Raw genomic sequence first — 14,325 nt, 5'->3', positions numbered from 1 at the left:
GGTAACTTTATCTGCAAAACATTTGTGTAACGTTAGCTGGACAAAAATGGGACAAGGTTGGAGGTATTGTTTGTGATGGCAGGTTATCCCCTTAATTCTATAAAAGTTGCTTGCGATTATAGGCACATTCCCAATTTGAGCATGCAATTATTAGAACAACGACCCAATTAGTGCCAATAATTGGCTTTTTAACAAGCAATTATTGGCACTATTTAGATTTAATTGGGACCTCTATGCCTAAAATTTACGTGCAGCCCGAAAAGGGGGTGTGGAAATGGGAGGGTTATGGGAATTCGGGGTGGATTGAGGGCATGGTTTTGAGTTACATGTGTAATTATAGCATATGGGTGCTCCGTGCATGAATTTAGGCATGGGTATTTGCACCACGTTTTTGTTGGTACAAATGCCGATGCCTAAATTTATGGGTGACCTCTCCACTTAAGCGTTAATTTTATAAACTGCACCAAACTTTAAGCGCGGTTTATAGAATACTGCTTAAGCGAGGGGTTTTTTTGGCACTGATTTTTTAGGCACCATATATAGAATCTAGCCGTGTCTGGCTACGTTTTTGCAGTTCAGTCCAGGGGCGTAGCCAGACTTCAGCGGGAGTGGAGTCCAGAGCTCGAGGTGAGGGGGCACATTTTAGCCTCGCCCCAGCGCCGCTGACACTCCCCCCCCCCGCCATTGCCGCCGCCACCGCCGCCACCATCAACTTTGACCCCCCCCCCCCGCCGATGACCCTCTCGACTCCCCCTCCTGCCGCCAACCCTCCCCTGCCTACCTTTGCTGGCGGGGGACCCCAACCCCCGCCAGCCGAGGTCCTCTTCTTGCTTCTTTCTGTTTCTGAGTCTGTACGTGCAGGACGTCAGACTCAGAAACAGAATGAAGGAAGAAGAGGACCTCTGCTGGCAGGGGTTGGGGGTCCCCCACCAGCAAAGGTGGGTGACGGCGATGGCGGGTTGACGGTGGGAGGGGGGTCAAGAAGGTCGTCGGCAGGGGGGTCCAGGGCCAAATCTACGGGGGCAGGCCCCCGTAGCCCTACGTAGCTACGCCCCTGGTTCAGTCAGTCCAATTATTGAGTGACAACAGGCTTATTTAGTGAAACTCTGCTAAATGACAGCATAAAATTAGCTGGTTTTCTTATCCACTCAGCTGGTATTTGAATAAGAACCTCAGAAGGCATTGTGGCACTCAAATTCAGCGTTGAAAAAAATCGGCGCTGAACAGTAATCTCAGAGGTGTAGCTAGGTGGGTCACCAGGGAGCAACCCGAAATGGACTTCCGACAGCTCCAGCGCCTATTTTTCACGTGATCTGTCATCTGAAAAATAGGCGCCATTGGCAGTCCGCTCTCTGTTCCTCCCCCCCCCCCCCCCCGATGCCTCAACCTGGCTACGTTTCTGGGTGTTCTGTAAAGGATGTTCCAGAATAGGAACCCTTTATAGAGTAGCACGTCGCTCTGGGATCCATGTTCAACTTTGGCTGTGAGGATTTACACCAACTGAAACCAGATGTACATCCTGGCGTGTAAGTTAGGTGCGGATCCCTGGTATTCTGTATTATCGTGTGCATTTTTACTGAACGCCCCTGACCCATCAATGCCCATGTCCATTTTTGAGTTGCACGCTACAAAATGTTTGCGCAGATCTTTACGAGATGCGTGCGCAAATCCAAATTATTGCCAATTAGCGCTAATAATTGATAGCACCCAATTATTGGCACTAATTGGCTTGTTAGCCAATTAAGTTGTGCATACGTCTTGGGATCATGCCCAATTTTGTGCACAGAAATTTGTGTGCCACTTATAGAACCTGGGGGTACATGTACATGCGGTGGCAGTTCTACCATTAGGCCAACTGAGGCAGGAGCCTCAGGCAGCACTCTTCTGAGGTGCATCGCCATCCTTCCTTCCCCAACCCCCTTCCCTGAATTTACCTTTTATTTTGTTGTTTTTCAAAAGGTGGCAGTGATTCCCATAGGCTGCTCTCCAGCCGGGCCTGGCCCCTTCTCTCTACTGTGGCCCGCCTCTCTGGCATAACTTCCTGTTTCCTCAGAGGCAGTCTGCAGTAGAGAAGGGGCCAAGACCGGTGGCAGGACAGCCTATGAGAATCGCTGCTGCCACCACCTTTTGAAAAACAAGAAAATAAAAGATAAATTTTGGGAATGGGGTTGGGGAAGGAAAGGGGGAGATATCAAACCTTGGCAGAGGGCGGTGGCAGAGGAGGAGTTGGGACGGCAGTTTATTGCTCGCCTCAGGTGTCAGATTGTCATGGGCCGCCCCTGTGTACATGGCTCAAGCAGGTGGCGTCTTTCCAGGCTGAAGTCTTTTCTCATTTCTGTCTCTCCTGGATATTTTATCATGGCTTGTTTGTTTCTTAGATTATTATTCCACACCTTTTTACCCTGTTTTCCTGTAGGTTGTCAGTGATTCTTCATTATTAATGTGTTGAAGAAAATCTGACCTTTAGGATACTACAGCTCTCTGTTCAGGACAGGCTAAGCTCCTCTTTCTCTACCACCTGCAGGCTCTTCTCAATGAAATGTGCTCATTGCCAAGAGACTTTACAGTCTTCTGACCTAGTTCTGAGAGCCCAAGGGGAAGTATATCACCAGGGTTGTTTCCGCTGTTCAGACTGTCATTGTCAGTTGCTGCCTGGTGACCTGTTCACCTTTCGGCCACAGGGATTGCACTGTATAACACATCGGCAAGTTGAGCAAGAAAGAGTAAGAAATGAAATTTCAGATGCCCGAGAGGGCAACCAGAACAACCAACAGTACCCAGGTATGTTAACCCTATTAACTTCATTCAATGCTATTCTAACAGCTAATCTCCTCTCTGATCACTAATTCAGGCAGCCGTTAACTCCTCCCTCACATTTAACCCCCCTCCCCCCACAACAAGCTTTACCACCCCCAAGCCTTCTTCCCCAAACATGGCAAAACCACTGGTCTCAGCTTTATTATATTTGAAAATACATGATACCCTGGTCCTGGGCCAGTCCCAGTCTCTCAACCTGCTTTTTCCCTACTTCTGCAGGTCTAGCAACTGCTGGTACCAGCTAAGCAGCTGTTGCAACCAGCATGGCCATCTAGGGCTACCAGTCTACACTCCACCCCCACCGCCCTCCATCCATGAGGCCAGGTGATGGCAGGTCTTCAGCCTGCAGACCAGCACTTCATCCATCTCAATGCTATGCATCACTTCTTAATAACTCCTGCTCCTAGGAAAGGTACTACCTTGAGTTTCTGCCACAGAGTAGGGGCAGTTTCTCTCAATCCTCTTAAGGCTTCCATGAGCTGTGGTTCTGTTTGACAAACTCCTTTGATTCCTGAAATTGTTTTCAAATAAATAATATTTTTATCATTTCAGGGTAACAAAAATGATTAATGGAGATAAATTACTTTCCTTTTAAAGAGAGGATAAACATGTTAGGGCTTTACATCTTGGAGAAAAGACAACTGAGAGGGGACAGGATAAAAGTATATTAAGTCATGAATGGGGTGAAGTGGTTTAATAGGGAGCTGCTATTTAACCTTTCAAATTTTTCCCCATAAGGAAGGGCTAAAGAGGTTAGGGCTTTCAGCTTGGAGAAGAGCAGCTGGGGGAGATTTGATAGAGGTCTATAAAATACTGAGTGAAGTGGAATGGGTAGATATGAATTGCTTGTTTACTCTTTCCAAAAATACAAGGACTAAGGGGCACACTAAGTACTACATTTAAAACAAATGTGTATTAAACTCTGGAGTTCATTGCCAGACAACGTGGTAAAAGCGGTTAGCTTATCAGGGTTTAAAAAATGTTATAACAAATTCCTAAAAGAAAAGTCCATAAGCCAGAACTTGGAAAAATCCATTGCTTATTCCTGGGATAAGCAGCATAAAATCTGTTTTATTCTTTTGGGATCTTGCCAAGTACTTGTGACCTAGATTGGCCATTTTGGAAACAGGATACTGGGCTTGATGGACCTTTGATATGTTCCACTATGCCAGTGCTTATGTTCTTAAACAACACAAGTACTATGAAACTAATGAGCAATAGACCGAACACAAATCATAGAATTTGTTTTTTTCACACAGCACATAATTAAGCTATGGGATATTTTGCCAGAGGATGTAGTCAAGATGACCAACATAACAGGTTTAAAAAGAACTTTGAACAAGATTGTATATTTAGACAATATACAATCTTCATTCCCTTCGACCCTCATGGTGCCTGATACACAACTACCTCACTCGACCACAATATAACCTTGTATTTGTCATCAATCGACTGGCGAACGCCTTATGGTACTATGTAAGCCACATTGAACCTGCAAATAGGTGGGAAAATGTGGGGTACAAATGTAACAAATAAATAAATCCTGGAGGAAAAGTTAAACAAATTATGAGTCAGGTAGACTTTACTTATCCCTGGAAATTAATTATGAGAAATAGCTACTTCTTGGGATCTGCCAGGTAGTTGTAACCCCAATTAACCTCTGTAGAGACAGGATACAAGGCTCGATGGGCCTTGGTCTGACTCAGCATGACTTTTCTTACACCCCAGTGTCATAGGAGCTAGCTTTCCAATATGATTGTAGGTGCTAAACCCATCACAAATTACTCCTGTCTGGAAACAGGGAAAAAAATGGAAGAAATTAAAGTTCAGTTTCTTAAATAATTGTCACACTTGGACAAATCTAAACAATCAAACCCAACATGATCATGTTTCACCAGTACAACTGTGGAAACAATAAAATAGATAATCCAAAGAAGTTTAATTGTATGTGTGAAGAAACTGTGTGTTTTAAGCCTGTAGAATTGCCTAAATTAATTCTGAAGTGCATTTCTGTACTTTGACCAGCAGGTGGTGCATGTTTTATGTTAAAGCTGTTATAGAAAAGTGAATGCCCTATTGTAGTTTCACTCAGAGGGTCTTTTACTAAGGCATGCTCATGTTTTTGAAGCGCACTAAAATTGTGGGCCTGCTAAACGTTAGAAATGCCAATGCATTCTTATGGGCGTCTGTAACGTTTAGCGTGCCCACAATTTTAGCACGCACTAAAAACATGAACACGCCTTAGTAAAAGACGCCCTCAGTTAAGAAGTGAATCTACAGTACTGTGAGTAGTATACTTTTAAAACTTGTCGATTGGGCTCTGATTGGCCTGGAGTTTGAAATTACCCAGCAGTTGCTGACTGTTGCTTCAGTTTCAGCCCGGGAGAAGAGAGAGAGAGAGCTCTTTGCTGAAGCCCTGTAAAAAATAGTTATATTTGATAACTGGTGAACAGCTATACATGTCCTCATCTCCCCAAGTACTTTTTAGGAAGTAACCAAATATTTAGTTAGTGTTATAATTGATCCACATTTCAGTTACCTGTTAGTGTTTGTTAACTGCACAGTTGGGTTTTTTTGTTCGTTGTTCAAGTGTGACAATAAACCTGTTTAGTTTGTTGACTCTACCTGTCTGGACTTATAAAGAATCCTGGTGGTTTGTGGGTTGGGTCTGTGAGTGCTTTCTGGGAACTGTGGGACCACTGGGAGTATGACCTCAGTAACCTAGAAATCACTGGGGATAATTTGGGAGCGGGAGACTCGCCCAGAGGCAGTTGTGACCCAGTCAGTGGGAGGAGGGTGCTAGTGTAGAGCACAAGCAGCGAGTAGGTGGACCTGAGCTGTGCTGGGGATATACCCTCTGAGTGGCCGGGGGTAACCCCAGGCAGGTGGCTAGGCATTTCATGACAGTATGTACATAATATGCACAAATTTAAAAATTATATATAATAAATAGCAATTATGGTCCTCATTTTCAAAAGAGAAAAATGTCTCAATGCAGGGGCGTATCTGGACTATGGCGGTAGGGGGGGGCAGAGCCAGAGGGAGGGGCACATTTTAGCCCCCCCACCGATCCCCCCGCCATTGCCAGACCCCCCGCCACCGACTCTCTCCACCCCCCCTCCCGCCGTCAGCCCTCCCCCGCTGCCGTTGCTTACCTTTGCTGGCGGGGTACCCCAACCCCCACCAGCCGAGGTCCGCTTCCACCTGCTGCTGCCTTTAAAAATATTTCTTCAGCTGGCGGGGGACCCCAACCCCCGCCAGCCGACCTGAGGTCTTTAAAGTTCTTCTTCGTCCTCCGTGGCCTTGTTGCTGTTGAAAGCTGTTGAATCCAGTTCGGAGTCTGACGTCGCAGCACGTTGTACTTGCAGGACGCAGCGGGGGAGGGTTGATGGCGGTAGGGGGGTCCAGGGCGAAATCTGCGGGGGCCCAGGCCCCTGTGGCCCCACGCAGATACGCCCCTGTCTCAATGTGGCACAAAGCGGCAGGTGGATGTTTTTCTTGTGATTTTCAAAACTCAGAATTAGGATGTTTTACTCTGCAGTTTATCTAAATCACAAGGGGTTGTGTCATAAGTATGTTGTGGGTGGGACTTGGGCAGGCTTAAAATCTGGATGTTTTTCAGCGATAATGGAACAGAAAAAACGTCCAGGGCAAAAAAGAAGTATGTGTTTATTTAGACCTGTTTCAGTCATGATTAAGCAACAACACAAAGCAGAGATAGTCCAGAGAAGGAGCAGAACTCAGGATTCTCCACAAACAAATCTGATTAATAAACTTGTTTGTGGATAATCCTGAGTCCTGCTCCTTCTCTGGACTACCTCTGCTTCATGCTGTTGCTTATAGTGATCTGCAGAGTGTTTTGCTTCTGTTGTGCTGCTCAATCATAACTAAGTCACAAAAAGGTGCCCCAACTGACCAGCTGACCACTGGAGGGATTAAGCTAAGACCCCCCCCCCTTAATCCCCCAGAGGTCACTGACACCCTCCAAAGATGTGAGAGTGACCGTAGATACCAGGCTCTATGGCAGCTTCAGATATTATGGCCATTCCTAAGAAAGCAGCAAACAAATGGATGGAGTAGCCTAGTGGTCAATGCAGTGGACAGTGAACAACAGAACCCAGGTTCAATTCTCTCTATAACTCTTTCATTTCAGTACAAATATCTGAGCCCTCCTGGAATAGAGAAATACCTCCTGTGCCTAAATATATGAGTGATCTACAAGCCTGAGGGCAATTGTAGTGGTGGACCTATAGATACAGTAGGTTTTCTTTGTTTCAGGTGGGCTCGCAATTTATTTATTTAAAAATAATTTGTTATACCTCTTCAACTAACTAGTAGACCTAGGCTGTTTACAATAAAATAAAACATATGTCCTGGGATTCTATATATGGCGCCTTAATTTCTATAACAATGTGCGTAATTTAATTGGTTAACCAGCTGATCAATGCTGCTAATATGATGTTAACAAGCAATTTATCAGCACTATTTGACATTAAGATTTATGCGCACAATTCGCTAAGCGTGTTCTGTAACATGGTGCACCTAAATTCCAAGTTGCATAGTTGAAAAGGGGGCGTGGCCACGGGCGTTTCTAAAATCTATGCGCCTAATTTAGACATCAGGATTTACACCAAGTAAAACGTGGCATAAATGGTCTCGACCAAATTTGGTCATGTGGAGAGGCACTTGGTGTTTTTCTTTATACCACATGGAAATTTAAGCATATTCTATAAAATTTAGGTGTACTTTACAGAATGCACCTAGGTTTATTTTTTTTCTCCATGCAGAATTTTCAGGGGCCATATATAGAATCTAGCCCATAATGTCAGGAGAAAAGAAAAGGAACCAAATATTTGACAGGAAATTAAAAACATTTGTTCCAACAAAAGCAAAGAACAAACAAATAAAACAGGGTAAGGGTAGGGGAGAAAGGAGACTAAGGTGAGAACAAGTACAAGAAAAGTGGGGAAAAAAGAGGAAGGGGAAAAGAATAGACAAGATACAGTGGTGCTACCAGCAAACAGCCCTATAGGAGATTATATGCTTGGCGAAACAGCCAGGCCTTTATTGCTGGTCTGAAACACATTTCTGCTCGTATGTTGCAAGGGTGAGAGTTCCAATAGAATGGGGCTGCAAAGTAGAAGATGTGGTGTCTGGTGGATTCCAAAGTAGCTTATTTAGGGTTGGGCAGGATCAGACGGTAGTCAATGAGAGATCGCAACAAACGCATATGAGAATAAGAATGGTAAGATCAAGGCTTCTGGGGGGGGGGGGGGCAGAGGGTAAAATTCCCCATGGTCCAGCCTCCAAGGGGGGCCCGGCACCTGCCTTGTGCTAGCATGTCTCTCCTGCTCCTGTGTGCCGCAGAGCAGAGTTATTGCGTTAACTCTGCTCTGCTGGCCACAAGTCCATCTTCCTGCTGCGTCCAAACAGGAAGTACTTTACACAGGAGAGGGGACACAGCAGGAAGAAGGACCTGTGCAGCAGAGTGGAGCTATCAAGAGAGAAGACAAGCAAGTAAGTAGGCCTGGGAAGGTGCATGGGCATAGAGGAGACGGCACGCGGGTCTGGAGGGGGGGGCAGCATGCAGGCCAGGAGGGAGAGGTGGCGCACAGGCCCGGAGGGGAAGGTGGCACACAGGCCCAGAGGGTGTTTGCCTCGGACCCAGCTTTGTCTCTCGGCAGCCCTGGGTAAGGTTAGCTAGGTATTGTGGGTATTCCATTCAAAAAGCTTTGAAGTTAAGGGTTAGGAGCTTATGGGTGATTGTTTGCTCAGTGGGGAGCCAGTGGTATTGCTGAAGTAAGGGAGAAACATGATTGTACTTTGCGTGACAAAGTAAATTAATTTCAGTATTTTGTAGTGTCTGAAGGCATTTTAAGGAATAGCAAGGGGATCCTAGATAAATTATATTACAGTAATCAATTCTAGAAATTAGTAATGAGAAGATCAGTGAATGAAAAGTGGCATGATCAAAATACCTTCTGGCTAATCGTAGGTGTCTCAAAATGAAAAAGCCAGTTTTGTATAAATTAGTTATATGGGAGGAAAATGTCAATCGTGAATCCAAAATAATACCTAAATAATGGAACAAGTTTACTAGTGAGACAGAGGTTCCAAAGAGATGTAGAGAAATGCTTGGTGTCGGACAGCCACCAGTAAACCAACACACTATGAAGGGGTTTAGATGGAGTTTGTATCTGGGTTCTGTTATATGAAGTCCACTGCATAACCAGTGTCTGTCTGTGCTGCTGGGATGTCTGTGTAGCCAGTTTATTAGGAACGTTGCCAGACAAATGTCCCTATGGCTTGTTTTTTTTTTCTTCTTTCCCTAGGACTATTTTGTTTTTTCCAAAAAAGGTACTTACAGATAGGCGTTTTAAGCATAAAAACGTCTAGCTCAAAGCATAATTGAACCAGAAGTTTATACTTTTTCTGATTTGATTACATCTGTGAGCTAGATGGGGTTTTTGAGACATTTTCAGCAAAACATCTCAATTAAGACTTCGACTTCATCAAAAATGCCCTTCTATGTTAATATATGTTAATGATAATATAAATAAATTATAAATAGCTCATGTTCTTAATGTATCATTGCATACATAAAAACACTGAACAGCAGAGTTCAAGGTCAAATATATATATAAGAATGAATGAATGAATAAATAAATAAATATCAAGTGGACAAAAAACTACAAAGTTATGACATTCACTTTTAGAGATCAAAAACTTTGCACCAACCAGATCTAAAACAAAAAGTTTTATAACTGTTTAAATCATAAAGAAAGGCATTTAAAAAAAAGCTAATGATTAAAAAACAAATGTTAAAATACATCATTAAAAAAAGGGGGGAGCCCTTACATATATCTAAAACTAAAGCTGGAATAAGCCCATTAGTCTCCTTGTTAAGAAATGTGCCCTGTAACCACAAGTTCTCAAGACCATCTTTTTCTCCAAGACATTTCAAGGGTCTTGAGCTGGTCTTATCTTGTGCCTGGCCACGTATGCACTGATGACTAGTCACACTGTGTCTCTTATTTCTGTTTGTCTCCCCTAGTTCTCTAACTACTACTTATAAATTGTAAACTGCCTTGTAGCCATTTAGTCAAAAGCCGATATAGAAAGTACAGTAAAGTCTCGATTATCGGACCTAAATGGGACCGACCCATTGATGGATAAATGAAAAGTCGGATAAGACAGAAAACAATGGTAACCCCTTAAACAATGCAGAAACAAAGGCAGTAAAAGCAGGGTCCCGGTTCTCAACGGTGATAAAAGTAGGGTCCTGGGTTTGGAAAACGGAAAGAGAAGCCGCCTGATGTCACCGGGGGTCTATCAGATATGCTGGATGGTCAGATAAGCGAGACTGTACTGTATGTCAATAAACTTAAATGTTACTAATACTGAGCAAATCTTTCACTAATTGCTTTGAAAATGGTCATATAAACGGGAGACCGAGGAGGTCCCTGTAATGGTGTGCTGTCTTCACAATACAGCGTTGAAAGCTAGGACTTGGATCCTGGGATTTACACTGTAGACCACCCAGGACATTTGTCCTGTTGTTATAGAGTCCGTCTCAAACACACATATATGGGTCAATATTATAAACACTGACAATCGCTGACTAATTTAGACCCGGATATTCAGTGCCAGCCCATATCCGAGTACAGCGCTGGATATCTGGGTCACTGCTGGTACCCGGAAGCATAGGAGCCAGCTCTGTGGATGCTGTGGGTGCTTCAGCACCCCTAATATTGAACAAATTCCTTGACTGTGTCCAGGGAGGGAGAATTTCCATTGGGTTTAGCACCCCCAATCATTTTGAAAAGTTGGCTCCCATGCTCGGAAGTTACATGGGTATGGCCGATATTCGATGCCATGCCTACCTACCCAACCAGGCAAAGAAAAGACTGCTATTTATGTGATCCTACTTGCCCAGTTCGCAAGAGGGGGTTTGACCCCCATCCCCTGTGCCCCTCGCCCCCCAGTACCTTAAAATCATCTCCACTCCAGTCATCGCCTGGGCAGCAGCAACAGCACTTATAGGCTGCACCGGGACATTCTCTTTGAACCATCCCACCCTTCACAAAACTGGAAGTTGCATCAGAAGGGGCGGGACAGTTCACAGAGAAAATGTTGATGCAGGCCGCAGGCAGTCTATGTGTGAAGACTGAAGCGGAGATTATTTTAAGACACGGAAGGGGGTTCGTCTGATGGGGGAGTGTATGCAACACATGCACCTTGAATAAATATGCCACTGCCAGTTAGCTATACGGACAACAGCATTGAATATTATCAACACCTGCATAATTCCTGGCTGTTCCCCTCTGAGATATTCATCAGCACTGCCCGGTTATGTGACACTGAAAAACTCTTCCTGACCTGCTCGGTGTGATTTAACTGAGCAGGAGCCTCTTTTGCCCAGTTAAATCATTTTGGATATTGGGCCCATAGAATTCCACTGACTGCCCATGGGACCTTCCCACTGAGTACAGTCAGCTTTATTTTCTATCAATGCCCCAGGTCACATCAGCTGCAGAGGAAGAAAATATTCCCTTAGAAATAAAATAGGAAATCTTTTTGGATGTGAAGATTCCTGGCTAAGTAATGAGTTTTTATCTCTGTTTAGGGATGTGCTCAAACCTTAGTCCTAAACCTGAGGTGGTCTTGAAACAGCCAGCAGAAAAACTGTCTCGTATGCGTACTGTCCTGAACGAGCAGCAGCTGCAGGCCTTGCGCACGTGCTACTCCATTAATCCACGCCCTGACGCAATACTGAAGGAAAAGCTGGTGGAAGTGACAGGACTGAGCCCCAGAGTGATCCGAGTCTGGTTCCAGAATAAACGTTGTAAGGACAAGAAACGAGCCCTTATGGTACATCAGAGCCAGAAGCACCCAAGTGAGATTCTGGTGAGGACTCGGCAGCACCTAGGTGAAATGATCATGATGAGGGGGCAGTGTCTAGGCGCAGTTCTGATGCGCCTAGGTACAAAAGGAAATGAGGTGTGCTGTGCCAAGGTGTGATTCTGATAAAGAATGAGAAGATGCAAAAGAAAATGAGAGCTGCGCTCACTTGCAAAAGGGAATGAGCTTTGCCAACATGTGAAAGAGAATGAGAGGTGCATCCACGTGCAAAAGGGAATGAGGAGTGCACAGGTGCAAAAGGGAATGAGCGGTGCCCCTTGTGAAAGGGAATGAGAAGTGCATCCATGTGCAAAAGGAAATGATGAGTGTGCAAGTGCAAATGTGGATGAGCAATACTAGCATGTGAAAGGGAATAAGAGGTGCACCACGTGCAAAAGGGAATGAAGAGTGTACAGGTGCAAAAGGGAATGAGCAGTGCCAACATGTGAAAGTGAATAAGGGGTGCACCATGTGCAAAAGGGAATGAAGAGTGTACAAGTACAAAAGGGAATGAGAGATGGCAACATGTGAAAGGGAATGAGAGATGCATCCATGTGCTAAAGAGAATGAGCAGTGCCCCTTGTGAAAGGGAATGAGAGGTGTACATGTGCAAAAGGGAATGAGGAGTGCACAGGTGCAAAAGGGAATGAGCAGTGCCAACATGTGAAAGGGAATGAGTGGTGCACAGGAGAAAAGGGAATGATAGGAACACACGAGCAAAGGAAATGAGAAGTGTGTAGGTCCTAAAGGGAATGTGCAGTACACAAGTGTGAAAAGGAATGAGCAGCACAAGGATACAAAAGAGAATGAGTAGCGCACAGGTGTGAAAGGAAATGAGTGATGCACAGGTGTGAAATGGAATGAGTGGTGCACATATGTGATTCAAGTACCGGAGTCAGTATCACAACTCATTCAACGTCTGCATGTTATAAATCTCAACTTTGTTCCAGAACCAGGCTTATTATTTGCACGACGAAGCACTAAAGCACGAGATGCTTCTATGGCATGAATCTCATTTCCTTTGTAATAATGCTGCGTAATTCTCTTTTGAATGCAGAGCCTGCAAGGTGTTGTGGGTACTCGAATGGTGGCTGGGAGTCCTGAACCACAAGATGAGCTTGAGTGCTGTCCCGTGGAGATAACCAGCTGCAGGTGGTCATGGCAACTGCTAAGTGAGAGTTTCCTTCCAGCAGAGGGAGCTGTACTTTCCCAGATGATTGGTGTGACTGAACCGGATCAGGTGTGCTGGCTGGGGTACACTTTGCCATAGAAGAGGAAAAAGCTGACCTTGCACTTTAGCGCTGAGAATTTACTGCTCAGACAGTGGGAACCATCATCTTTTATTTCATATCACACTGAGTCTGTGGTGAAAAGCATGCAAATATCACACGATTCAGTATCATCTGCTCTGGGACTGAATTGCCATCCTCTCAACCAGAAGCTTCTCACTGAGCAAACTAAGAGACCCACATATAGCAGAATTGCTTTTTGGTTTTTCTTGCCTTCTGCCCTTCTCTCTGGCAGCTCTTCCACTTCCTGACCCTCTGCTGGAGTCTTTCCTTTCTCCGATGCTCCTCCAACTTTGCTTTGCTATTTATATATTTTTGTTGGGAGCTTGAGACAAATGACATTAAGCCACAGTAGGCATTTCCCTTTCCCCAGAGGACTTACCATCAAAGGGGCAGATTTAATAAAGGGATTCAGTAAATAACGCCAAAAAAAATGCACAATGAGTGCGTGTTGGGAACCATGCATAGAACAGAGCATAGCGTCGGGATCCGCACCCAACTTTAGGTGTGAGGATTTACACCAACTGAAACCAGGTGTAAATCCTCAAATGTAAGTTATACGCGGATCCCCCGAATTCTATGATACTGTGTGCATCTTTAGTGAACGTCCCTGACCCGCTCATGCCTTTCCCATGGCCACACCCCCCTTTGCAGTTGCACGCTAAAAAGTTTCTGTGCGCATCTTTATAGAATAGCACTTAACACAATGCATGTGCAAGTCCAAATTGTTGCCAATTAATGCCAATAATTGATTGTTAGTGTCCAATTATAGGAGCTAATTAGTTTATTACGCAAGTAAATTGCTTGCATAAATTGGGTGCAAACTCAAATTTGCACAAGCAATTTTGAGCACCATATATAGAATCTGGGGGTTTCTGTTCATGGGGGAAAATACATATTTAAACAGTGAAGTCAGTGTTTCTGTGAACTGCCAGCCACAACATTCAACACTGACCACTATCCGGATATCGCCACTGAAACATCCAGGAATCCAGACAATGCTGAGAGTCAGCTCTTTTGCTGTCCTACAGTAAGTTATCTTGGTAGTTATCTGAATGGTGTTACTGAATAATGCTGCTGCCTGGATAATTTGTGTATAATCGTGTATCTGGATTTTCAAAAGGCGTTTGACAAGGTACCTCATGAAAGGCTACAGAGGAAATTGGAGGGTCATGGGATAGGAGGAAATTTGGGAAGCTCGTCAGGTGCCCTTGGCCTGGATTGGCCGCTGTCGTGGACAGGATACTGGGCTCGATGGACCCTTGGTCTTTTCCCAGTGTGGCATTACTTATGTACTTATGTACTGTGTCCAGGCTGT

General features: G+C 44.6%; 1 protein-coding gene across 1 annotated transcript in view; it reads left to right on the top strand.

Moving 5' to 3' along the window:
* Nucleotides 1–12,988, top strand: part of LOC115480930 (insulin gene enhancer protein ISL-1-like) — a 34,716-nt gene extending 21,728 nt beyond the window's left edge. Inside the window, exons 3-5 of the mRNA XM_030219914.1 lie at nucleotides 2,525–2,781; nucleotides 11,444–11,724; nucleotides 12,776–12,988. Of these exons, the coding sequence (XP_030075774.1) occupies nucleotides 2,525–2,781; nucleotides 11,444–11,724; nucleotides 12,776–12,988 (751 nt within the window). The remainder of the gene's footprint in view (nucleotides 1–2,524; nucleotides 2,782–11,443; nucleotides 11,725–12,775) is intronic.
* The last annotated feature ends 1,337 nt before the right edge of the window (nucleotides 12,989–14,325 follow it).

The sequence above is a fragment of the Microcaecilia unicolor genome, chromosome 11, assembly GCF_901765095.1.
Source record: "Microcaecilia unicolor chromosome 11, aMicUni1.1, whole genome shotgun sequence".
Lineage (NCBI taxonomy): Eukaryota > Metazoa > Chordata > Amphibia > Gymnophiona > Siphonopidae > Microcaecilia > Microcaecilia unicolor.
This window is presented reverse-complemented; position numbering and strand designations above follow the sequence as displayed.